Source organism: Nannospalax galili, unplaced genomic scaffold, assembly GCF_000622305.1.
Source record: "Nannospalax galili isolate Female #2095 unplaced genomic scaffold, S.galili_v1.0 scaffold847, whole genome shotgun sequence".
Taxonomy (NCBI): Eukaryota; Metazoa; Chordata; class Mammalia; order Rodentia; family Spalacidae; genus Nannospalax; species Nannospalax galili.
The window spans coordinates 525,495-551,686 of NW_008356498.1; the positions used below are offsets into that span (position 1 = coordinate 525,495).

Consider the following 26,192-nt stretch of genomic DNA (forward strand, 5'->3'; position numbering starts at 1 on the left):
GGTATATGCCAAGGAGTGGTATAACTGGGTCAAATGGTAGGTTCATTTGTAGTTTTTTAAGAGTTCTCCACACTGCTTTCCATAGGGGCTGAACCAGTTTGCAGCCCCACCAGCAGTGGATGAGTGTTCCCCTTTCCCCACATCCTCTCCAACATTTGGTATCATTTTTTTTCTTGATCTTAGCCAGTCTGGTTGGGGTAAGGTGAAATCTTAAAGTGGTTTTAATTTGCATTTCCCTGATTATTAGTGATGTTGAACAACTTTTGAGATGTTTCATAGCCATCTTTACTTCTTCTTTTGAAAACTTTCTGTTCAGCTCCTTAGCCCATCTTTCAATTGGGTTGCTTCTTGTCTAACTCAGTTTTTAAGACTACCATCTCAGAAAGAGGCATTGTAAGAAGAAAAAAGCCCAAGAGCTACAGATGACGTTTCCTGGTGTTCACACATATAAAACTCTTTTACCAAATTATTAAACCAAATATAACAGTGTACAAAAGCAATGATTTATCATTATAAATAAGATTTATCTAATTACTGAAAGGTTTGCATAACGAAGAGTCAGTGTAGTTCACCTCAGTTAGTAATCGGGTGATCATTTCTGTAGATGTAGGAATCTGTGCGACAGAGCTTGATGTACATTGACAGTAACAAATAGAGCTCAGAGGAAGTAGGGAATAAAAGGCAATTTCCACTGACTTGATAAAAGGCATTTCCAAGAAAAAAAAATTTTAATGATTTTTCAAAAACAGACAGGAGCTAATATAATCTGTGAAATGTTTAATACTCTCCTCCTAAGATTTGAGACAGCCTGGCTTTCCAGACCCCACTTTTATTCCATGTTGTACAAAGACCTAATCAGTGCTCCAAGGAAGGAAGAGGAAGGAGCTGTGAAAGGAGGACTGGGCCTTGGAATGCGGATCCCCGGGAGCTACTGCAAACCACTGTACTGACAAATGTAGTAGTCGCATGTTACAAAGTATACAAATCATGTGTTTCTACATATTAGCAATTAGTTATCTGAAGGATAATCTTAGAAAGAAATCACATTAAAAAAGTAAGATCCATGAATTGATTTTTCAGTTTTATTTCCTGTTCATATTTACATTTTTGTGGCATGTAGTCCACGCACATTGTTCCTTTACACAAGGACATGTTCATACAGCTGCACCTTGTATGCTGAGCATCTTCTTATTCACTGTTCAAATAAAAATTCACTATTTAAAGTTTTAATGATCTTAGTAAATGTACAAAGTCGTATAACCAATGTGATGTCATTTTAGAGATTTTCCTTCCCTCCTATTACCTCACTTACAATGTTATTCTTAATCCCTTTCCTAGCCCCTCCCCCAGACAGCCATGATTTACTCCTATGTCTGTAGATTTGCCCTTTCTGGGCATTTCTTATATATGTAATTAGGCCTCGTATGATCTTTTATATCATGTTTTTCATGTAGCATTGCATTCCGAGATCTTCACGTTGTGGCACACAGTTCTTTTAATTGCTAAGTAGTATTCCATTCCATAGGCATACCACACTCAATTTGTTTATTTAGTAGTGCTGGGTACTGGGGTGTTTCCACTTCTTGGCTGTTACTGAATAATCTTGCCATAAGCATTTTTGCTCAAGTCTTTGTTGATTTATGTGCAGAGAGCTGGGATTATGAGCTACTGGACTGAACAACAAACCTTGTATTTTGATATATGTATTTAACCTTTTAAGGGACTGCCTCGTTGTCACTGAACAAGATGGTACACACCTGTCATCCCAGCCTGTGGGTGACTAAGGCCTGCCTGGACTAAAGATATATAGTGTTATATAGAAGTCCATGCCTGCAAGAAGGAGAGGGAGGATGGGTCTGGAGAGATGGCTCAGCGGTTAGGAGCACTGACTGCTCTTACAGAGGACCCAGTTTCGATTCCCAGCACCCACATGGCGGCTACAAACTGTCCTTAACTCCAGTTCCAGAGGAATCCGAAGCCCTCTTCTGACCTCCATGGGCATTGCACGACATGGGTACACTCACATACATACAGGCAATACACTCATACACATAAAATAATAAGAAATAAAATATTTTTTAAAAAAAAGAAAGGAAGAGAGGGAGGGAGGAGGAAGAGGAAGGCCCAGTTGTTTCTGAAGTGGATGTCATTATTAATTCTCACTAACCATGTATGAAGCTTCTTAGGGATGTGTTTGATGAAACTATGCCATTCTTCCGTACTGAGAACCCGAAACACTGCATATAGCGTGCATTGGGAACTACTCAGTGGAGATGCTTTGTGCCTTGGCTAGAAGACTGGCTCATATTGTCTGCCAACCCCCTCGCTAGCTGTAAAATCATTACACCGAAACAGCATCCTACTTTCTGTTGCTGCCTGTCCAGCAGATAGGATCACCTGTCAAACAAAGTCAGGATGAACCAGTGAGATGCTGTGAAGCACCACATGAAATGTTGATCGGCCATTTCTCATGCCACTGGAAGAGCCAGAGAACTGAATACCAAAGAGTACGTGCCCCGCCCCACCCCCCTGCCTGTGATAAAAGTAGAAATACAAATAAATAGGCTTGAAACACATTCAGTCTTGATCGCCTCCATTATAGCATGGAACACCCATGCAAGTCTCCCTTAACCTCCGTCTCGCCCCAAAAGTGTTTCGGATTTTTGAACTTGAGCATACATTTCACTCTTTTGAAACTTGTTCTTAGCAACCTCCATCTTCCTCCAGAACTGTTCTGAACCTAACCTCTAGTCTATGCCACCCCTAGTCTGTGAACGCCTAGTCTGGGACTCCATCTTAGAAATCTGAGAAATCTTTCCATGCAGTCTTAGTTCTTTGCAGAAAAGTCTGAACTGGGATCCTGACTCTGCCATTTGCTTTGTGAGCCTGAGCAGGCACACGGTGACCCCTCTGAAGCCACAGGTTGAATTGCTGGATACAGATTGGTGCTGGTACTCAGCATCCTGGAGTTCTGTACGGTTCAGAAGTGGTGGGGTGCTGTCCAGAGTAAAGAAAGTGTTTACTTTTGTTATTTCTGTTCGGCCTATGTCACTGAGCAGCTCCTTACTCTCTAGGGCTGCATTGAGTGTTGGCCAAATATATCGTGTGACATCAGTGCTTGCAGGGAGAGCCCTGTTGCTGTATTATCGTTGACAGCTTTGAGTAAGTGCTCAGTGTACGTAATTCATCATTTCCCTTAAACCTTCAACACTACGAAGAAAGATGTGTTTTTCCAACAATTTTCCTAATGAGAAAATTGAATTCACATTACCTCAGCTTATATAAAGAAGGCCAAAGCCTAGATTCTGATTTGTTTGTCTCCAAAGCCCACTTCATGGTGACTATTCTGTCCCATCTTCTAAGGTGGTCACAGCAAGATGGAAGAAGCCGAGTTAAGATGGAGACCTGATTATGTAAGAGAAGTCACTGGGGCATCACACAGGGACCTTCGGCCTGTGTCCTGTGAAGCTCACACGGGTACTGCTAGGCTTCTGTGTGTGGGTGACCTGGTGTGTGCCAGAGGAGGAACACAGCACAGTGGGAACCGAGGTCTCTTCAACAAAGCATTGTTTTCCCCTTTTCTTTTAGCGTAATTTTTCTTAGAAACTAATTAAAATTCTTGTTTTTCTGATTATGTGGCACCGTTTGTACCCTGTAAGTGGGGGACAGTAGGACATCCATTTTCTGTTCCAGTAGGGACTATTGTTATATTCTCTGGATCAGAAGAACAGAGGGACACCCACCCAGTATCCTTCTTTCAGAGTGCAGTGCTGTGTCTGTTAGGACTTAGTTAAGCTCTTCATTAACCAGGAATCAGTCTAATTAGACATTTCTTTTTCTTTCTGGCAGAGTTGAAGCAGCTCCAGGCTAGTGTGAGGACTGTGGGGCAGCTAAGGGTCTAGGCTTCGGTGTGTCACCTTTGCTAACTTTACCTTCTATCCTAAGGTATGTCTCCATTGTGATCGTTAGAGCAGCTCTGGCCACTAAGTTAGTACAGGGGGAAGGGCTGGAAAGCCGCTCCTGGAAGTTTCCCTCCTTGAGTGTCCCTCTGTCTCACTGACTACGCCACCTGCAGACAGGAGTAAGATGCAGATGTTGGGAGTGATGCGTTATCATCGTCCCCAGTCTGGCCTTGTCAGGAGTCTGTTGGTTACAAAGAAAGGGGAGGGACTGGAGCAGTGACTCAGTGGTTAAGAGCCCTTGCTGTTCTTTCAGAGGACCCTTTCAGTCCCAGCACCCACAGGGCAGCTCACAGCCATCTGCAACTCATGTTCCAGGGAGGCCCTCTTCTGGACTGCTCTGGCACCAGGCACCTACGCGCACAAATTTTTTAAATTTTTTTTTTTTCAAAGGAGGGAAGGGGATGCTGTGCAGGCAGAATGTCCTGTGTGTTTTCTTCTTGACACAGAAATTAGATTTTTTTTCTTTAATCTTTAAGATTAAGGTATATTGCACATACAGCAAAGAAAACAAATGGTTGAGTGACTTGGTTCCATGGGCGTGTGACCTAAAGGAGGCCACTTGCTGAGGCTCAGAAGCATGTTGGTTTTCTTTGTTAGGCTTATGAGATTTTTCTTAGTCCCAGCTTTTTGTCACCCAAATTGACATGACTTCTTTTTAAAATACCCAGACATAACTCATAGAGACTGTAATGCTGGGTATTAAATTAGATGTTAGTGAGAAGAAAATGGTGTTAGAAGAACCAGGCTTTTTCCTGGCTCCAGCAGTCTAGCCTCATGCTGGTGGTGGCCCCTGCATCTCTGAAGCTGCCTTCTCACCGCAGGGCTGAAGGAGCTTGGTTAGCATGCTGCTTCTCCCTGTCTTTGGGTTTCCTCTTACTTGTCATTGTAGGCTTTTCTTCTCCCAAAAAAACTTTTTTGCACCCCCTAAATCTGATTTGGATATCCTTCCTCTGAGACCCTACCACCCAGAGATTGGGGCTTCTCAGGGTCATAGCACCATGCTGGGTGTGTCCAATGTCCGATTTACACAAAGGAATAGAAGTTTTTATCGTAAAAACCAAATCATGTTTGCTGCTGCTTTCCCATGGCTGGCACATAGTAGGTGCTGTGTAAGTGTCTGCTCACTGAACTCGGAATGGAGATGGTGATAAAGGACCACTAGGGTGATCTTACCTAGCAGTGCAAGAGCTGAGTCTGTCTTCCTAAATGGTAGAAAGGTGTAGCATTTCAAACTAAAATAAAATGGAGATGATAGGAAGATTGTAAGGTTATTTTAAAGACAAAAGGTAATTTGTATGGACCACTTAGCATGATGCATAGTCCGTTATAGGCATTTAGCATGTTGCCTGATTACCACTGTCTCTTTACTGTGCATGCTTGTGCCCCACATGTCCACATGTCTCACTTTTCCCACTGCTGTGGTAAAATGCTCCGTGGATGCAACTTAAGGGACAAAGGTTGATCTTGGTTTGCTGTCGGAAGATCCAGTCCATCATGGTGGGAAGGCATGGTGGCAGTTGATCTTAGGCATCGAAGGTCAGAAAGCAGAATACGATGAGTGGTGGAGTTTGGCCTGTCTTCTCCTTTTTGTTCATTCAAGGACCCCAGTCCATGGAATGCTCTTGTGCATGTTCAGGGTCAGTCCTTCTGCCGGTGTAGATGATCCCTCACAGACCTGTCAGGAAGGTTGCTTCTTCAGTGATTCTAGTGCCTATCCTGTCTGGATCCAAATAGTTGTAGCAGTGCGCCTCTAAGATGGCAGGTGTGCCGGGCCGCTGGCATCTTTCCCGCCCTGTCTGAGGCATCTGTCTTCCCAGTCTTCAGCACACCAGAGGGTAATCTCATCTCTGTTGAGAAGAGAGTAAGAGGAAAAGGATGCAGAGGCTCTCCCGAGAGATTAATTTTATGTTTTTAAAGATTATTTTATTTATTTTAGTTTCTGTGTCTGCCTCTGTGTGAGTGTATGCCACATGTGTGCAGGTGCCCACAGAAGACGATATTAGATCCCCTGGAGCTGGACTTACAGGTGGTTATGAGCCACCTGATATGGGTGCTGAGAACGGAACTCCTATCCTCTGGAAGAACAGTGATTTCTGTTAACCATCAAACCAGCTCTCCAACCCCAGAGAGATTAGCTTTAAACATGGAACTCCTATCCTCCTATCCTCTGTTAACCATCAAACCAGCTCTCCAACCCCAGAGAGATTAGCTTTAAACATAAAATAAATTAGAACTTTCAGGAAGGCATGTTGGAGTGTGTTACTGTAACAAGTGATCCTAGCTTCATGTCTGAAACTCTTGGAAAATAATCATTTCTAGTAATTGATTAAGGCTAGCATGTGACCCCTCCAGATCGATTTCTTCTCTTTGATTTAGCAAAGTACCAGCATGTTCTTGCCCTTTGTAGTGGAGGTGAAGCTTAGAAGTGTCTCATAGTAGAAAGGGGGAAAGATCAGCTCTACAAGGCATCTGGTGTCTTTGAAGCTTTGGCAAGCCTGTATTGGCACGTAAAACATTTTCATTAGACAAAGTGATTGTTCTATATGAAATGAGGCTTTACAAACTTAATTATAACAATAGGGTTAGGAATAACAGTCACCATTTATTTTGTACTAAATGGCAGGCCAATGAAAAGTGTTTTGCGTGTGTGAACTCTAATTATCCCCCATTCGTCATCAGCCTGTCATCTAAGCTAGAGCTGCCAGTGATCACTTATTAAGCAGTCAGCGCGAGCCCTATACTTGGCTTGTGTGTTCTTCCTTTCAGCATTTTGTTGAGCAATTTTTAGGTCCGGGACATTTCTAGAAGTTGGGACACAAATGATTTTGCTGCCTACTCAAAATGACACTTCTTTTAAAAGGAAGAATGGTCTTCATACTTGGAGCCTTTAAGCCAAACTCTGGCACCCTAATCCTTAGCAGAGCTGGTGCTCCCTGGTAATGGTTGACTTTGTTCATGAAGTTCTTCACGGGTGATGGTCCAACAGCCATGTGAATCATAGAGAATGAGCTGGAGAGGCATCTGCCTGGGGCACGGGAGAAGAAGAGTGACTGAGGTGGACTCCCAGGCTTCCTCGGGGCTCTGGGAGCACTGCTATGACCATGGTGCTCAGACCCTGGTGCACTGTCCTCCACCTGTCAGGATCTTGGCAGCTTTATCAAAGCAAACCTACCCACATGGCAATTGTGAAGGAGCTTCCTTAGAAAATCCAGCATGAGAATGGGAAGGGTAGCAGTAACCCTGAGCTCTGGGAACTGCAGTGGGGTAGAAGCAGATTCACAGAGGCCAGTCTGACCAGTATGACGAAGTAGGAGCTGAGAGCCCAGCCGCAGCACGTGAAGTGGCTTTGGGGCAGGAGGACTCGGGGCCTCAGTTAAAGAAGCCCCCGTAGCAACAGATCTTGCCACACCACTTGCACTGTGCCTTCCTGAGGAAGGACCTTCAGCTGGGTTCCAGGACATCTGGGTGTCAGCAGACATTCTCCTGGGAAGCATCTGAAAGGTTGAAGTAGGAGCTGAGAGCCCAGCCGCAGCACATGAAGTGGCTTTGGGGCAGGAGGACTCGGGGCCTCAGTTAGAGAAGCCCCCGTAGCAACAGATCTTGCCACACCACTTGCACTGTGCCTTCCTGAGGAAGGACCTTCAGCTGGGTTCCAGGACATCTGGGTGTCAGCAGACATTCTCCTGGGAAGCATCTGAAAGGTCATGTTGCTAACTGGACACATAATTAGGAGCAGGTTTTGCCTTACACAGATCTCTGTTCTCATCCAGCTTACCAGCTTCATTCCTGGAAGAAGTAAGCATAATACATGAGCATATATAAAGACAATGCATGTGTATATACACATACGTGTTAGTTACTGTTCTTATTGCTGAAAACAGTGGCCTGACAGAAGCAGCTCTAGGGAGGGAGGCTTGTCTTGATTCACAGTCTCAGAGGCGTCAGTATGTCATGATGGAAGAGTGTGAGGCAGAACACTGCAGGTGACAGCCAGGAAGCAGAGGAGGAGGGACACCAGTGCTCTCATGCTTCTCCTTTCCTCTCTATTCATCCAGCAGTGGATGGCACTGTGCATGTTCACATTCAGGCCCACAGCCATGGATGGAACCACGCACGCTCAGGGTGAGCCTGTCCCACCTCAGTTAACCCCTTGGAAACACCCTCATAGATAGACCTAGGAGTGAGCCTCAGACTTTGATGTGACTCTGGGTTCAGTGACGCTGACCATGACTAACCAGCACAGTATGTGTATGCAAGTAGATCTGTATACGCACTGTAGCTCCTCTGTGTCCACAGTTTCTCCTTCTGTGTTTTTGTTGCCTTCTGTCAATCATGTTCTGAAACTATTAGATCGAAAAGTCGAGAGGTGAGCGTTTAATGTGTTTTCGATCACGTGCTGTGAGTAGAGTAGTGAGTCTCATGGCCCAGGTTCATTGTGCTCAGAGTGTGAGCCGCCCTTTGTCCAAAGTGTCCACACTGTAGGCACCATGCCCTAGTCCCTCTGCTGCCATCTTGGCCATTCGGTTTGCTGTGGAGGTCCCAAGGTGACCTTGGACTTGCCTAATGAAAGTGCCAGATCATGAAAGTAATGATGGTGACCATTGACTTAGGTCACAGGGGACACAGAAACTGCCTCCTTTATTGAAGAGGTAGATGCTCCCCACTAAATAGGAAAGGAATTTCTATGCTGGGGCTACTAAAAAGGCAGCAAGAATAAATCTAACCATTAAACTGTGAGGGAGAAAAAGAAGCCCACTGGTATTGCACCATAAACCACAAAAGCTGTGGCACGGGGAGCCAGTGAGTAACAGAGTTCAGGTCCAGCCGCACGACCAAGCACCCTACAGACACAGGGCTACGGCCGTGAGCTTGCACCCCCTCCACAAAGCCTAAAGGAAAGTGTGCGTGAGTTGTCTCTGCTTGCTGTGTGTGCTTGAGGCTGATTTTCTTTCCTGAAACACTCTTCCCAGGGTCCCGGGGCAGCACGGTACAGGCCCACCCCCAAGACAGCACACCATGGGTCTCAGTTTGTAGTTTAGCAATTTGGTTTTTATTTTGTTTGTTCTTTTAAGACTTTTAAATTTATTTGTGTGTACACCTGTCTGTATGAATGTATGCTACATATAAGTGCTTGCCCAAGAAGAGATCAGCAGAGGAGAGAGATCAGCAGAGGGCATTGGACTTCCTGGAGCTGAAGTTAAAGATGGTTGTAAGCCACCCAGTGTGGGTACTGGGAACCGAACTCGGGTCCTCTGGAAGAGCAGGAAATTTTCTATACCTCTATGCCATTTCTCAGCCACTTTTAGCTCCTTAAATTTTTTAGAGTGTTGACTATGAATGGGAAAGCAAAATGGGTAATATTTTTTCTGAAGTAATAACACTTTTAACAAGCTAGGTAAATGTTCCTTTCTCATAGAAACTTACATATATATAAACTGACATTAATGCCACATTGAAATTGATATTTTAATAGATCTAAGTTTTATAAAATAAAGTGACTGTTAAATATTTCAGTATAGCAAGTTATATTTGTAATTACTAATTTATTATGGAGGGAGGAAAGGGTTTGTTGTCTCCTCTGTCATTTTAAATTATATTGTATCTGAAAAAAATTGCAAAGATTAAATGTAGTCAGGATTTTTAAAGACCTTGTTTCTGAGGTCTGGGATTCTAGTTTAGTGACAAGACTGCTTGTCTAGCATGCTGAAATCCTTGGGTTTAATTCCTAGCCTGGGGTGATGGACTTTATTTTTGTAGAGCAGTTTTATTAATGCAAAATTAAGAGGAAGGGCAGAGAATCCCCTTACACCTCCTGCCCTAGATAAACAGGAGTTTGTGTTAACTCCTAATCAATGTCTTTGAGCCCCACTCCCCACCTGTTAATTTTACCAAATCTTATCCCTCAAGCACAGCATGGTAAGATCACCTCACTACCTCCCTGCCACAGTCCATGGTAGATGTTCTCCTGAGCCATGTGATACCTCTTAGCCAGGTTCACAATGTCGATTCTGAAAGGAACTTACAAAGTCAGACCTTTAGTTCTTATGACCTGACAGGATTACTGAACCTTTCTCTTGAGAGAGAAGTATTTCCTGATTAAACTAACAATTTGGTCCAGCCTTTTAAATTGAAAATTATTTAAATATTCTAATTACTGGCATATCTTGGAGATATTATGGGTTCAGTTTCAGACTGCACAATAAAGAAAACATTTCAATAAAACAATTCTACACAGACTTTGTTTTGCAATGTGTGCATTAATTGCAGGCAGATCGCTGTGAGTTCAGGGCCAGCCTGGTCTACATAGTGAGTTCCAGGCCAGTTGAGGCTGCAGGGAGACCCTGTCTCAAAAAAAAAAAAATGTGCATTCCTTAATTAAAGGGGACTTTATAGAAATGCTGCTGGTCATTCGAGCAGTCGTGTTACTCACTGTTGGAGACCTGCCTCAGTGACAGCTCCTGAGTTGATCACGTGGCAGCTACTGAAGGCTGGGATGGCTCGGGTAGTTTTGTAAAATAAAGCAGCCTTGAAGTTTGCATCCATGAGGCAAGATCTCATCTGTGCAGGCCACAGCCTTACTAAAGTGCATTTCTTAAGATTTGATATATCCATATATCCGTCAGCTCTTCAGGATCAGGTGCATTGTCAGTGAGCAGGCCTATTTTGAAAAGAGGAGTAGGACTCAAGAGAAGCTTCAGATAGCCAGTGAGCCATTGTAAACAGGTTTACTGTCATCCAGCCTCCGCTATTCTATTGGCAGACCCCTTAAGGGTCTACAGTTTACAGGATGGTAAATGGGCATTGACGTGCTCTAAAGTCACCAGCTGCATTAGCCTCTTACAGATGAGCATGCCCTTTGAAGTGTAGGCCAGCCTCCAACTTCTCCTCACCAATATGGAAGTCCTGGATAACATCCTCTGGCAGAAAGCTGTTGATTCACTTGAAAACCCTGTTGTAGCATTGTAGCCAACACTAGCTACCTTCATCAGTTACTTTAACTCAATCATCTGCATCAGTTGCTGCAGCCTGAACACCTGCACTCCACACTACATCTTGCATTTTGTTGTAGAAATGACTTGACGTCCTCAACCTCATGTGCCAACTCTGCTGGCTACAAATTTCTCTCAAGTAGACTCCTTGCGCTCTCACCTATGGAAGGGTTGAAGAGTGTGGAGTTAGATCGAAGAGACCCATTGCTCTTTCAAAATAGACCTGCTCACTGACAATGCATCTATCACGAAGAACTGGTAGAGATATAGAGGAAGCAAGTTTGATCTTCTATCCAGACCACAAGGTTGTTTTCATATCAGTAGTAAAGCTATTCCAACCTGTGCATGCAGCCAGAGAGGCCTTGCTCTGGGCCCGTGTTTAGGCCTACCTTAACCATTGCAGCTTCTGACTCCAATTCAGAGACCTTTTTCCTTTCTTCCATTCCACCTCTTAGAGGTGATGGTGGGGCCATTCACTGTCCTAATTTCAGCAGTGTCCTCCCTCAAGAAACAGAGAGGCCTGAAGAGGAGGCAAGGAACAGGGAAAGAGCCAGCTGGTGGAGCAGTCCACATCTGTCAATGAAGTTTGCCCTCTTACGTGCGTACAGTTCATGGTGCCCTCCAGTAATCACAGGAGTAGCATCAAAGATGACTAGTAGTAGATTGCCGTGATGGAGAAAATTATAAGAAATTTGAGATATTACAAGAATTACAAATGCATCACGGTGACACCAAGTCAATGTTGGCTGCTGAGCACAAGTGCTAGACTGAGGTCTGTGGGGCACAGGAAGTAGATGGCAGAATGAGGTGCTCTTAAACTGACACGTAGTCATGACCTGTAATTTTCTGCATTTGTATGTTTAGTGTGTGTGTATGTGTTCTTTCCTTCTTCCATCATGTAGGTTCTGGGGCTCGAACTTGGGTCATTAGGCTTGGCACCAAGCGCTTAATCCACCGAGCTGTGTAACCAGGCCGGTGGTTTTTAATTCCTAAGGAAAATTATGTATTGCAGGCTTAAATTCATGTTTCTAATTTCTCATATCCTTAGCACTACTAAATAATCCTCACAGGTTAGGGATTACAAGCTGTTCTGACACCAAAGCTGTTCTGGTGATTTGGGGAATCTGTGTTTGCATAGCTTATATGAAGTTCCTGGCAGGGCTTAGTCCTGGTATTGTGTGAGATCTGTTGAACTTTGTCCTCCAGAACAGCTGTTCGCTGGGTCCTAGCTTCCTGCCTCTCTACTTCAGGGACAAGGATCCAGGTTTCCACATTTAAGAACCCTTCAGACAATTTTGTCATCCATAGCCTGATGTCCCCGACCCCCAGATTGTACTGTGGCCTCCTACCCTGCCTAGAGGTTCTGAAAGTTTTGGTTCCATAACCCTGTTATGTTTTATAGTCTTAAAAACTAGTAAGAAACTAGTAAAATACTTAACTATCAAATATAGCAGCAACTGACAAATTGCTTATTAATGCAAATCTTTTTATGAAAAAGTCAGTTTTTCACAGTCAGCAAGAATTGTTGTAGGGCCTCATATCTGCTTTTACGTTCTGTCTGATATGACATGTTGCTTTGGTTTAAGTACTTAGAACAGCTTACATGTAGTTGGGAAGGAGAAAATAGCCTTTTGTGTGACACAGATACTATATTTGGTTCTTTGTGTTTTTGAGGTGGGGCTTACTAAGTAGTGCTGGCTGGTCTGGAACTCACTATGTAGACCAGGCTGGCCTCTAGCCCACAGAGACCCACCTGCGCTGCTTCCTGAGGTCTGGGATTAAAGGCGTGCCTGGCTCCGACACTATTTTTTGATACTGCACAAAAACATGGCAAATGTCAGTGTCTGGACTTAGCTGCACCTGAGAACTGCTGGAAAATTCCCTTGAATTTCCACGACAAGCACACTCGAAGCATTGGCCTACATAGTGGGTATCCTGAGGATACTGTGACACTTTGCATTACAGGGTCTCAGAAGGTCACCTAATGATGAACCCACAATGCAACTCTTAAGTATGAACTTGCTTCCCATTTGCAGCAACTACAGTTTTCCAAACTGAAGTCACTTTTGCCCGACATGTTATCATTAGTAGCAAATACCATGTCGTTTGTTGTGGGGTGACAGGCTTAGTTCGCTCACACTGTAGGCAGCACCTAACACAGCTCAGAGTCTGACTGTGCGTTTTGCCAGGGTTTGTTCTCAGGTCGCTGTTGGAGTTGTGGGTCCCCAGACGGAGTCATGCAGAGATGTACTGAATAGCTGAGATTAATGGAATTGATAAGTTTTGCTACTTCATCGAGGGCATTCTTAAGTAATAAATACCTTTTTAAAAATATTTTATTTATTATTTTGATTTTATGTGTGTGAGTGTATTGCCTGCATGTATGTGAGTGGACCCGTGTCATGCAGTGCCGCAGAGGTCAGAAGAGGGCTTTGGATTCCCCTGGAACTGGAGTTAAGGATGGTTCCTAGCCTCCATGTGGGTGCTGGAAATCGAACCCGGGTCCTCTGCAATAGTAGTCAGTGCTCTTAAGCACTGAGACAACTCTCCAGCCCCCAAGAAATTCCTTTTTAAGAGAACCAACCAAACAACAACAAATGAATTGTGGTTTGTTTCTACCCTTGGTTCTTGGTAACGCACCTAACAGTTTTACCCATGTGATTTGGTACAAGTCTCAGCACAGTGAAAAGGACAAATTGCATCTCAGTATTATTGTGCAAACATTTGATTTCATGGAACAGAGAAGTCCGCAGGGCCACATGTTGAAGGCTATCACTCTGGGCCATTTTGAAAATGCAACAATGTGCGGTGGAATAAAGATGGATCAACACTGGATGCAGCAGCACCAGGATCAGGCAGGTTTTCTAAAGCACTGTAGACCTGTGCACTCTTCCTATGAGATGCACAGCCCTGCCAGCCTCAGCTCTTGGAGGCCAAATGTCAGACTTACTTGCCTGTCACACAGTGAGCACTCCGAGTACAAGTGTGAATTCTCTGGTGAACAGGGTCGGAGGCATTTATGTGTCTTCCTGAACACATTTAGCAAAGCACTGAAGACAGGCAGGGATGAAGTTACTTATAGTATCATCCACTTGCCCATACTGGGTGCTGGTGACCCCAGCATCTGAGCCATCCTTGTGGGACATGTGCCAGGAAAGGCCAGGGCTAGCATGAGTAGGCTGCCTAGATTTCAGCCATAACTCTGCTTCCATCCAATTGCCGCAACCCGATTTGTGGCTTTTTATTCAATGTCCTCCTAGGAAATATTATTAAATATTATGAAAGAACTATTAGGTAAGTAAGACTCTTATTGAAAGAAGATTGAAATTTTTTTTAGCTATTTACCCTGAAGGAATTTCAGATCTTCACTTATCTATGATAATGTGGAAATAAGAATAGTCCAAAAATTTCATTTGAAATATTACTTTTCATTTATTCTATTTTCTCTATAGAAATTCTTCATGGTTAGTTTAAGGAGTAAAAGACCCTAGGTAGAATAGAAACAGTAAACAGCGAAGTTGGCCTAGATCAGTTGTCTGGGTTACATAATAAGCATTTACTACATATTGGCTAAAATATTAATTTAATTATAATGAATATGAATAAGAGCTCCCTTAAAGAGACAATTCAAGCTAATCAGGAGAAAAAAATCAGCTCTTTTGAATTAGAGTCAAGAGGCATAGAACTTAGACGTTTGACTTACAAAGGGGATTTACAAGAATCCTAGTCCTGACGTTGCCATCACCACTGTGACAAAGCATTATTGCAGATTCCGTGAGGCAGGGATTGCTTCCAGCCCCTGTGTTTCTATTTGTCTGTCATCACCTCTGACTCTAGAATGCTGGTGTATGCTAGCCATACATATTGTGGATGTGAAACTATCAATGGGACGTGGTTTCCACCATATCTCATTCCGTTGCTGATAAAATTAGACAATATGTCTGCCTCAGACAGAGATCTTCAGGATTAAAAATCTTCTAAGTGTAAACTAAAATGGACTTTAAAGGAAAGGGAAAAAGTATATAATTGAATTGAGAGGAAGAACTGAGAACACAGATGTGCTCCATCTATGAACAGGGGAGGGAGGGAGAGAGGTGGAGGAGGGATCTGGCAAAGCTGTATTTAGAAGAAGCGTTCTGTAAGATTGACTAGCTGAGGAGAGGTGGACCCTCATACAAGCAGCTGTGTAGGAAGGGGCTGATGGACGTGGGTTCTCTGATGGATTCAAGAGCTGCCTTTGGAGTGGTAGGGCTGTCCTGGTCTTTGGGGCCAGCAGTGTAAAAGGGAGCACTGTCCTGCCCAAGTGCTAGGTGGCACAGTGCACAACCTTTGCTTGTGAGGTGCTGTGTTCCAGGGAAACTACAAGGTCCCAGAATAGAGCATAAGCTACTAGAATGTCCCTCCATGGAGCACTCTGACCATTTTCCATACCACTGGAAGAAAGTACCTTCAATAAGTGTGTTGGCACATCCAAAAACAAACTATGGCAGGCATCTCCAAAATTCACAAAGCATTTTGGAAACACCAGACTTGGCACACTGAAAGTGCACACCTCGAGTGAACAGATCTCATAGAGTAGATGATTTTAAATTGAATCTCCAGAAGACATGGCACCTCTAATAGCCAACCAGCTCTGAGGCGGGTTGAAAACGTTAAGGCTGAATAGTGTTGGACAGTGTGCATGAAGCGTGACAGACAAATCCAGCGCTTCATGGTGCACAGCTGCCAGAATAGGAAAATAAAGCTACTTAAGGGGAGTGTGATGGTTTCTGTTAATTGTTGTTGAAGGAATCTAGAAGTACCTGGGAGACGGGCCTCTAACATGCTTGTGGGGGATTATTTGGATGATGTTAATTGATATGGGAAGACCCATCTTAATTGGGGGAATCCTGGATTATGAAAGCTAGAAAGTGCACTGAGTACTGGCACACAGTTGTCTCTGTGTCCTGATTGTGGATGAGATGTGACCAGCTGCTTCAAGCTCTTCCTGCTGTCTTAACTCCCCTGCCATGACAGACTGTGATGGATTGTACCTTGAACTGTGAGCTCAAATAAACCCTTTCTCTTAAGGTGCTTTTGTCTGTTTGTTTTATCACAACAACAGGAAAAGGAATAAAAAAGCTAAGAAACTGAAAGGAACAAGAATTTTTAGAAAGAAGAAGGCATATTACTTTACAGAAGATGTTTGCAAAGTTACGACTCACTCTGAGAGCAGTTGCCAAAGAGATGTGAATGTAACAAGTCATGTACCAGGGGTAAAGGGAACCTTTAAAAGACACACCTATGCCGGGCGTGGTGGCGCACGCCTTTAGTCCCAGCACTCGGGAGGCAGAGGCAGCCAGATCTCTGTGAGTTCAAGGCCAGCCTGGTCTACATAGTGAGTTCCAGGACAGCTGGGGCTACAGGGAGACCCTGTCTCAAAAAGACCAAAAAAAAAAAGACACATGTGTGTGCACTCTGCTGCCCAGATGATGAACTCCAGAGTCCTTGGCGTTGCTGATGAGAGAGTTGTATCCTGGAGCGGGTGTGAGGCTGACCCCACTGACATTTTCTATGTTGCTGTCATGGTCATCCTTGCTGAGTTAACCTCAACGACTTCATTTCTGTTGAATGAAAAGAAACTAGAATATCATCCACTTCATAGATTTGTGAAGAGGTTAAGTAGGGATATATAAAACTATAAGAATTATTTAAATGTAGTTATTATAGGTTAAATACATAATTACACATTAGCTACCAGTGCCATCTACGTGACTAGTAATTTTCCTTCAAGAGTTTATGAAACACTTGCAATCTGACCCTGTCCATCTCTTCCTGCTTCAGCCCCTCGGCTCCTTTCTGACACCTTTGTTGAATAGCCTTCTTTCTCCCTCTTTCTTCCCACCTCACAGCAAAATGAGGCTATGAGAGGTATCGTCACCCTGTGCCATTGACATGTGTTTGCTTCCTTCTCCAGCCTCTCGAGCAGAGATCACATCGTGTTTGTGCATCTGCATCTTCTCGGTGTGTTGCAGCGCACAGCATGCTCTGGGCCCTGTTTGCTGATGCGGGGCTTGGTATGGCAGGACTCTGTTTCCTTTGGCAGTCCCCGTCTACATTCCAAGAGTGACAAACTTGAAGCTCTTCCATCCGTTTCCTTTAGAACTAAGACTGGGCAGGTTCTTGTTCAACTTTACCCGCTAATAATGTGTCTTTCCTAAATGGCCTGGACACATTGTTTCTCAATCCTAGTGTTGTAATTCACTCTTTCTTGCAGCCAGTGTATTAAGCCAATGTTCACTGAATGTACCTGCTGTGTCCTTGGCATTGTTCTGAGGGGAGCTGAGGCATATCGGTGAATAAACAGACACATGGCCTCTGGTGTAGGCCTTAGGTTCTCATTTAACTGAGACTTGGGAAAGAGTGATGGGCTTATCAGGGCACAGTGTTGTGCAGCAGAGAGAGGTGAGGGATCAGAGTCCCTGGTGGGGTGGGTCGCAGCTCTCTTCCTGTAGACCCGACTGAATTAGAACCACTTGAGCAGCCCTGAGAAAGGTAAGGAGCCACACAGGAAGGGCCAAGGGTGGCTCCAGACTTTGTCCTCAGCACACAAGGTAGATGTCCTCTGGCTGAGATGTCGGACAGAGGCTTGGGTGGACCAGATTGAAGGATGAGCTCAGAGGACCTATGTAATGTGGACCTTTTTCAGTTTGAGGTGTCTGTTAGATGTGGAGATGTTAAAAGGCAGTTATCTTGTGAGTGTAAACTTTCCTAAGTGAAATCCCTTTGAGAGATGCTGTAAATTTGAGAGGTTTGGGTATTTATATTTCATTTAAAGCCGAGAATCTAGATAAAATGACCAAGGGGGTCATATAAATAAAGAAGGAAAGAAGGCCAACACATGAACTCAGAAATGCTCCAACTTGAACAGGGCTGAGAGAAGAGGAGAAGTGAACAGGCTGGTGGACAGCAGGAAACCAGTAGTGGGAAGCAGCTTATCCTGCACAGGGAGAAAGTTTAAGGACAGTAGTTGGGATGATGATATGGATCTGAAAGAATTCTCCATGCCCTGTGGAAACAGAGAGAACCTCAGAAAGGACTATGAAATTCAAATTTTACCTTTTTTCATGGTCTTTTTTGAGACAGGGTCTCCCTATAGCCCCAGCTGGCCTGGAACTTGTTACATTAGATCAGGCTGGCCTCTGCCTCACAGAGGTCCACCTGCCTCTGCCTCCAGAGTGCTGGGATGAAAGGCATGAGCCACCATCCCCAGCTCATTTTACATTTTTTAATGGCACCATCCTAGGGCGCACCATGCAGTGAACAGATAAAGGAGGCTAGTTAAGGGACAAGGCGAGTCCAGGACACTAAGAGGCCTGTTGGGGTGAAGGATCACCAACCCACATCCCCAAACCACAGCCCTCAGGACTGGGAAGCTGCTGGCAGATTCTCTACAGGGTGTTCGCACAAGAGTGTTGAGTCATGGTCTGAAATGGCAGTTGTGTTGTACGTGTTGAAGGGCAGAGAGAGGACTGGCCTTTCCTCCTGGCTTCAGGAGAGGAGCACTTGACAAGACTTCCAGGGAAGAGTTGTCCATAACTCTTCGTTGTACAGGGTTTCTTTTTTATCATTTATTTATGTGTATTTTATGTGTGATTGTTTTGCCTGCTTGTGTGGAAGAGCATCCATGTTGCGCAATGTACATGGAGACCAGAAGAGGATGTTGAACAACTGTTAGCCACCGTATGGTGTTGGGTTCTCTGTAAGGCAGCTAGTGCTCTTAACTGATGAGCCATCTCTCCAGCTCCCACTGTGCAGGGTTTCAAAGAAGAGACTGAGAAACCATTTGAAGTTTAATGTAATAAGCCACTAATTCCAGAGCACACAGTAAAGGATGTGCAGAGTCGGGTAGATGAGGCAGATGGAGCAAGGGCGACTCAAGGCCAACTGTGCTGGTGCAATACCATCATTTCCATTTCCCTGGCTGAGAGTAAATACAGGCAAGGCTCTAGGAAGATTGGTTGCTGTGACTGTGAAGTAGAAGTTAGTGGGAGGCCTGATGAGGCTGTGGGGCAGAGGAAGTCACTGTCAAGAATTCCTTAACTTATCAAAGGGTAGACCTGGGGAAGGGTGACATGACCTCATTTGGAGTCTTTGCTCAGTGTGTGTCCACCTATTTACCTCTGGAAGGAAAACAGAAGCCTTGGGAGAAGTGGACTTGGACCCTGGGCTCCTGACTGTGCCTTGAACTCCTATCAGAAGAGGTCAAGGGGATGGACGTGCTATCTTGTGGTGATAGAGGTTATTTATTGACTGGGATGATGGAGCCGCAAGATCTCTAGAGACCATTTTAAATGGTCTTCATAGTGAGGGTTGGCATTCTTAATAAACTCAAGAAGGAAGGGGACATGAGAGGATGGAGCTTTTGTGAGCTGGACCATCCCCTCACTGACAGTGTGAATTATGCTCAACACCTGGACTTGCTTTGACCTGAGTATTGGCAGCTAGAGTGTGGCTGGAGTGTGGGAGTCTAGGAGGAGTGTGGGAGTCTGGGAGGAGTGTGGGAGTCTGGGAGGAGTGTGGAAATCAATCCAGGAGGAGTTACTCGAGCACCGGGGGCGGGGGGAGAAACCCCGCTCCTGAGCTCTTGACAAGGGGTGTCCTACCCTGATCCCTTTTGATGGAGTTGTGGACTGTTCACACTCAGGTGTTTGTTTCCTGGTCGTATTGTAAGTTGTACCATAAATGAAGAATTTTCTTAGTGTTTGTTCCCCCTTTGCTGTATCATGGGTTTTAGTTTATCCTTGGGAAATAGGACACGTCTTTGGTTAATAGGCATTCGAGGTACACGACGTGAAATGCTGCAAAGGCGATCCAGATGAAACTGACAGGTAGGCGAGTGGGGCACAGCTGCTGCAGCTCCTCAGCCTGATGACAGTCGTGCAATAAATAATCAGAAACTGGGTAAAATGATAGCAAGTGTCAGTTTAAAGTTTTCACTTGTCAAAACTAGATTGTCTTATCACCAGACCATTGCTAAGCCAAATTATGCAGCCTTTTATCTAGCTCTTCATTGGAGAACATTCTTCATGACCCTCCGCCCCTTTACAGTGAGTCTTGTGGGAGCACTTCTGAGACAAGTTTCCAGCCAGTGTGGTTGTTTATTACCCCTGACTTTATTTAATAAAGGAGGCTTAGTTTGGTCAGAAAGCAACTGTTGTACTCTCATGTTTGTTAGTCTTCTGCCTGCCTGTCATCTGCTGTGCTGAGGTAAACGAGTGGGAGCTGTCTCAGGAAAGGAAGCTTTTTCAGTTCTGTAAAGGGATGCTCTCATTCTGTCTATGAATAAGTCTTGTCAGTTTTATTTGCCTAAGGAACCTTTATGATGTAAGTGCTGACCTTTGGAAAGAAAACTAAGGTTCCTTTAATTTAACATTGAGTTTCTTAAAAGCATTAGCCAATTTATTAGCAACAAAATGAGAGGGTATTTTGACTCATTTGGGGCAAAAATCTGTAGCTGAGCCAATGCTGTGGGGTCAGGGGTCCAGCCAGCCCCTGACTAGACTGTCCCACAGGCCCCACACATGGGAGGGACTTTACAGGAGACCCCGGAGATAAGAGGCCAGAGTTCAGACACAGGTGTCTTGACTGATGCTCGACTGTTGAATCAAAAGCTTTGGTGGAGTCTGAATTTCTGTCGTTAACAGAGGAGAAAACATTTTGCTTTCAAAGCATCTTCTGTTTACAGGTGCAGTATCTTACGTAGAAAAGCCGTATTATTGTTTTGGTGTTTCTTAATGTTAGGTTTATTATCTTTCTGAATGTGAAAATTTATATGCTCCTTTTTTCAGCCAGTCCCTCTTCTTACTGCAAATGTTTATTGTGCCTTGAGGAGAAATTAGAACTACCAAAGGGTGGGGAGGAGGGATTTGAGGCCAGTTGCTGTGACTGCATTGCAGAGTCCCTGTGGACCCTGACTTCTGTGCTGAGTGTCACCTGTGATGAGGGGCCTTGTGATGAGCTGGTGGGAAGGCAGGTGCCTGGGGTGGGGGGAGTACAACTGTGTGGTATGTAGAATTGCCTCCATGTGTGGCCCGGGGGTTTCTGTGTTGGTGCTGCCACTTGCAAGTGCCATGCCCTGAGCAGGTGGCACAGCTTCTCCGAGCCTCACTGCCTCATAAAACAAAAAGGACAGTTTTAGATCAGGTACACCCATCCCTCCAAGAGAAGTCATCAGGAAGGCAGCCTCTAGGGAACACTGTGTCCACTCTCTCCTCGGGCTCTCCTTCCTTCCTTCTCAGTTCTGTGGGATGCCAGTCCTCAGTTTGAAGACCATCTAAAAGGAGTGTTGTAGGAGTGTTTTGCTTGCATGTATGTAAGTGTACCTACGTGTGCAATGCCCTCAGAGACCAGAAGCTTTTGGAGCCCCTGGAACTGGAGTAACAGATGGTCATTACTCTTCATATTCCTGATCCTCTGGAAGAGCAGCCAGTGCCCTTAACCACTGAGCATCTCTCCAAAGACCATTTTTAAAGCTCTGTGGCTACATGTGCCTCTGTAGAAAAGTTGCCATTGCTGTTGAGTATAATAATCAGCTGCTGTAGAGGCTGTTGTAGGCCTGGACAGTGTGGAGAGCTAGGGGAACTCCACACAGCACATTCTAGAACCTGTGCTGTAGAGGACTCACATTATAACCAGTGTGTACAGCTGTGTTTGGCTAACTTGTAAGGCTGTAGTGAAACCAGGTAGACAAGGTGTGTGCACCCTGTGTTCTGCTCATGGAGAGAGCATAATCTGATGAGGAGCCAGGTAGTCTGTCAAAACGTGGTAAATCTTTCTGAAAGACATTTGGATTTTTCATCCCGTTTCCTGCTCTTGTGATTTGCGTACTCCATCCCCTCTGCCTGGAAGCATTTCTCTCTGACCCATCTCGCCTTCCTCCCTCAGTCCTCCTAGCCTTTCAGAACCCTGCTCAGCATTGCACTCTCCATCTGGGACACGGTGGGGGCAGGTGGGGGCCTTTCTCCACACACTGGTCTCTCCATGCCTGCTGGAGCAGTGTCCAGTATAGTCCAGGAAGATGAGCATGGTGACAGCAGGCTAGATTGGGTACTTGCCTCCATGAATGGGAGCATTTTCTGTGAAAGTAACATAAAGTACGATGCAGCTTGGCACAGAGGCATTAGCAAATATGAAGACTCATCCAGAGAACACAGCGCTGCTGCTACGAGGAGCTGCCATGCTACCCGGGAGTCATTGGATTGTTTGGTATTTACAGGAGGAAGGACACATGGGGGTGAGGGACCAGGTGTGGGTACAACCTGAGGTTGGGGGTCCCTGTCTTCAGTTGGATTGAGCTATGCTGTTACCAGTGAGATTTTAGGCTGGCTCTGTGGCCATCCTGATGAGCACTGTCCTCACCTGTGCCACAGTGTGACCTCTTTCCCACCACCATCTGGGAGATCGTGGACCTCAGCAGCCCAGATTGTACTTCCTCATCGTGCTGCTTGAGTCCTGCTGTGACTGCAAGTTTTGTATTTGATTGCTGGAAGTTGAAATACTGGGGAGGCTTGCTTCTTAGAAAATAAAGTAGGGAAGAGGGAAACTTAAAAGGGTTAATGGAAACTTCCTCAGGTACTCAAAAATGCTTGTGGCTCAGCGGTCCAGGTTTCTCACTAATCTATGCCTGTTAAAAACAGAAACAGACGACATGGTTCAAGTATGGTACGGACAGGATGCTGCTTTCTCTGTGTCTGCACAAGGCAGTGATAGCGGCCCCTCACTCTTGCTGTCTCAAGGATCTAGTAGATTAGAGCATAGATCTGCCTGTACTTGGAACAGACTCTCGGCCATAGGCTTGCAACTACCCAGAGATGATTCCCTGCTCTTCACCTGCACGTCGTCCTTAACTGTGGTTTTCCCGCCGTTCTGATGGTGATGATAAATACAGCCTTGAAGCTCCTGTTGTAAATTATAAAGTGCCCACAATGCCCACGGACCAAGTTCTGTGGATGGTATATATGCATCAAAGAGATTCACTTCTGTTCCTTCTGATGGAAGGAAGCAGTACCTGCCTCCCCTACCCCCACAGCACCTGCGATGAGCCCAACCTTAGCTGTGGCACACAGTGCTGAGCTGCCCTCTGCAGTCCCTAGCCTTCCCCTTCTGCCTTCCACACACTTACTCTGGAGTGACTGGCAGTGACTGGCCAGGTGTGGGTTAAACGACAGACTCCAGAATTAAGAGTGGAGCCTTTGATCATAAAGTCCAAGGCCTGTCTCAGCACTGTGTCATCGCAGTAGAAATGTATTCCATTTTAGTCCTCTTTATTTTTAGTTTATCTAGTTTTAGAATACTTCACTGGATGTGATTTAACCCCGCAGCTGAAATGTTTTGTACTAATGGTGTTTTCTTTTGTTCACACAGTGGAGCTGATTACTATGATTACGGGCATGGACTCAGTGAGGAGACTTACGACTCCTATGGTGAGTGTTCCCCGGTAACCACATGGAGAGAGAGCAAGTGGCTGTGGACAGGCCTTAGAGACTCTGATTGGCGAGAAAACCATGTTTTTTTGAAGATAAATTCATGTTTGTCTGTGTAACAGCTCCCTTTCCTCAGTTCCTCTGTACATATCTTGCCATTTTCAGAGGCTTTGCTAACAGGTAAATGTAATAAGAGCTGGAGACTACAGAGCACTGCCTGAACCCAAATCCTAAACCGAGAAGCTTGGTTTGGGTTGACAGTTGTGTGCTGACCTCCTCTCTATTTTAATATAATAGGTTTCCAGACTGCTGACATTTTCTAGCCTGGGTCATTTGGAAGCCTCTACAGCTTGACAGTAGAGGAAAAGAAGCAGCTGAGACCACAGCTCTTGGGATTCTCGCACCTCATCTTTGTATTTTAATCCACGCCCAATCTCAAGTCCTTAGACAGAACTATACTGGGAGGCATTTCATAAGTTTATAAAGGCTGAGCTAGGGAGGAGATAAGAGTCTCTCAGGCTTATAAAGGGACAACTAACTCTTAGTTCTGTGGGAGCAGGTAGAGATGCTGGGGAATCCATGACCAGACTCTTAATGTGTAGAATGATGACAGGTTTAATTAGAAGGGAAACCATAGTCAAGTGCCTTTGCCTCAGGGCAAAGAGATCAGAGAACAAGAAGCTTCAGTTGCGGCAAAGCTCTGAGCATGCCTCGCACCCCAGGCACGTGAATGCAGCACCTGGGTAATGGATGCGATGACATTTCTCTGAACATAACTGAAAAACCGTTTTCTGGTGTTCCTTTGAAGTGCATTTTGTTATATCACCCGCCCAGAGCTGTGATGACCATACTTCCTTTTTTTTTCTATCTTTTTTTTTATTGTTATTCTTAACAAACCCTTAAGAGAGATACATTAGGTTTCTGAATGCTGTCTGTGCTGTCTACTTAAACTGATGCAAGTTACCTAGAGGGTGTGACGTTGATTGCATGTTTGTATCAAAAGAAGAGGTCATTTTGAGCATTTTTCTTTCACAGCTTTGTAAATTGGTCTCTGTGGGCATGTGGCTTTAGATTGCTGCATGTTGCAGCAGGGACTTAACTGTTTGCTGTCCAAACCCATGAATAACTCAGCGGAAGTCTTGGCACTGGACGGTGTTGGATTTCAGGAACTACAGATGGTAGGGGACCTTTGGTTATTGGCAACACTGTCAGGGATGGACTTGATGCATCATCAGGATCACTCCCTGTTCATGAAGTGGCGTCGTCATGTGGAGTACAACCAGTGTGCCTTCCTGCAGTCTGTCTGTGAAGGCCCTGTGGAGAGTCACCTGGTTTTTCTCATTCTCAGTCTGCCCTTCCCAGTTTGCTGGATGCTTTTTCCTCCTTTTCTGTCCACAGACCATCTGTGTTCTTTTCCCTTGTTTTCACTGTTGGAAGAAATTTAAGTGATCCCTTCCTCTCTTTCTCTTGATATTTCATAAAAGGCAGTTGGATTTGCTGCATGATCTTGCAGGCTTTAGTTGAGTAGGAGTAAAAGAAAATCCCTGCCAAGTTGGCTGCCTTTTCAGACACAGGGTGAGGATCTGCCTGCACTGATTGTGTCATTCTGGGTTGTGCTGGAAAAATGTTTGAGTCTGTTCCTCTGTGATTCTTTTATCAGTGTATCAGAGATAAGTGTCTCCATTGTGACCTTTGCCACTGGTTCCAAGGGATGGAGCTACTGGGATCTCTGACCACGGCCTAATCACAGTTTGTCTTCCTGATTTTAGGGCAAGAGGAATGGGCTAACTCAAGACACAAGGCACCTTCGGCGAGAGCGGCGAAGGGCGTGTACAGAGACCAGCCATATGGCAGATACTGATTGTACTGTCTGATGTTGTGAAATAGCCAATCTCCACCGTCCTGTATACTGTTCAAAGTAATTTTTTTCTATGAACAATCCCTTTTTAAATAAATCAAAATGCTTAAAATCTGAATGGATGGAATTTAAAACTACTTTGTTGAAACACCACCTTGGTCAGGGAAGAAAAGGACATGTAAAATTTTGTTATCGCCAGTCTGTATATGAAAAAATAGGTCATCAAAAGGAAAACAAATAACTTTGATTAACTAGTGTTAAACAAAAAGATAGGTTTACTAAATATGTTAATCCATTCTTTTAACATAAGCCTCACCTTTTATTTTAAAGGTTTCCATAGAATTTAGTTATTTCATCTTTCAGCCATATGCTAGTTTTTTTCTCTTGACAAATGCGTAAAAAGGGAAGCCAATTACAAATGCAAATCATGTGGTATTCTTTTGTAACTCAAGTCTTGAAATGTTCTGTAGTGTTAAGCAAAGTCTCCTCTTGCTTGATACTAAATAAACTTTTGAAAGAAATTTTGTGTGTGTGAGCTAACAGTTTTATGTTTTTCTTATTTAAAAAGGCTTTCATAAATAGTTGTAAACAGGGAAAGAATTCCTTTAACAATGTCTGTAAAAGGGTCACACTAAATATTGTACAACTTATTTTAAAAGTGGTATAAAATTAAATGTACCATGATATGCTCACCATAGGTTCAAACGCGGTCTAAAGAGTCCACATGGTATCGAGCTGCTCCAGTGGCGCATTAAAACTACGCAAAATCAAATCTTGTTTAAAAACTGGTTTTAAAATAACTACTGGATTTTCTGGAAAAGATGTGATCAGTTTTCATCTTGTTGAGCGTTTTTTCACTAGTGCAACTTTGGATTTTTTATGAGACTTTTGGTACCTTAATGACCACCTCGCTCCATGC

At 44.4% G+C, this 26,192-nt stretch overlaps 1 protein-coding gene across 1 annotated transcript in view; it reads left to right on the forward strand.

The window, feature by feature from the left end:
* Positions 1 to 25,659, forward strand: part of LOC103751277 (KH domain-containing, RNA-binding, signal transduction-associated protein 3) — a 173,171-nt gene extending 147,512 nt beyond the window's left edge. Inside the window, exons 7-8 of the mRNA XM_029556953.1 lie at positions 23,357 to 23,415; positions 25,185 to 25,659. Coding sequence (XP_029412813.1) covers positions 23,357 to 23,415; positions 25,185 to 25,276 — 151 coding nt within the window. The 3' untranslated portion in view covers positions 25,277 to 25,659. The remainder of the gene's footprint in view (positions 1 to 23,356; positions 23,416 to 25,184) is intronic.
* The last annotated feature ends 533 nt before the right edge of the window (positions 25,660 to 26,192 follow it).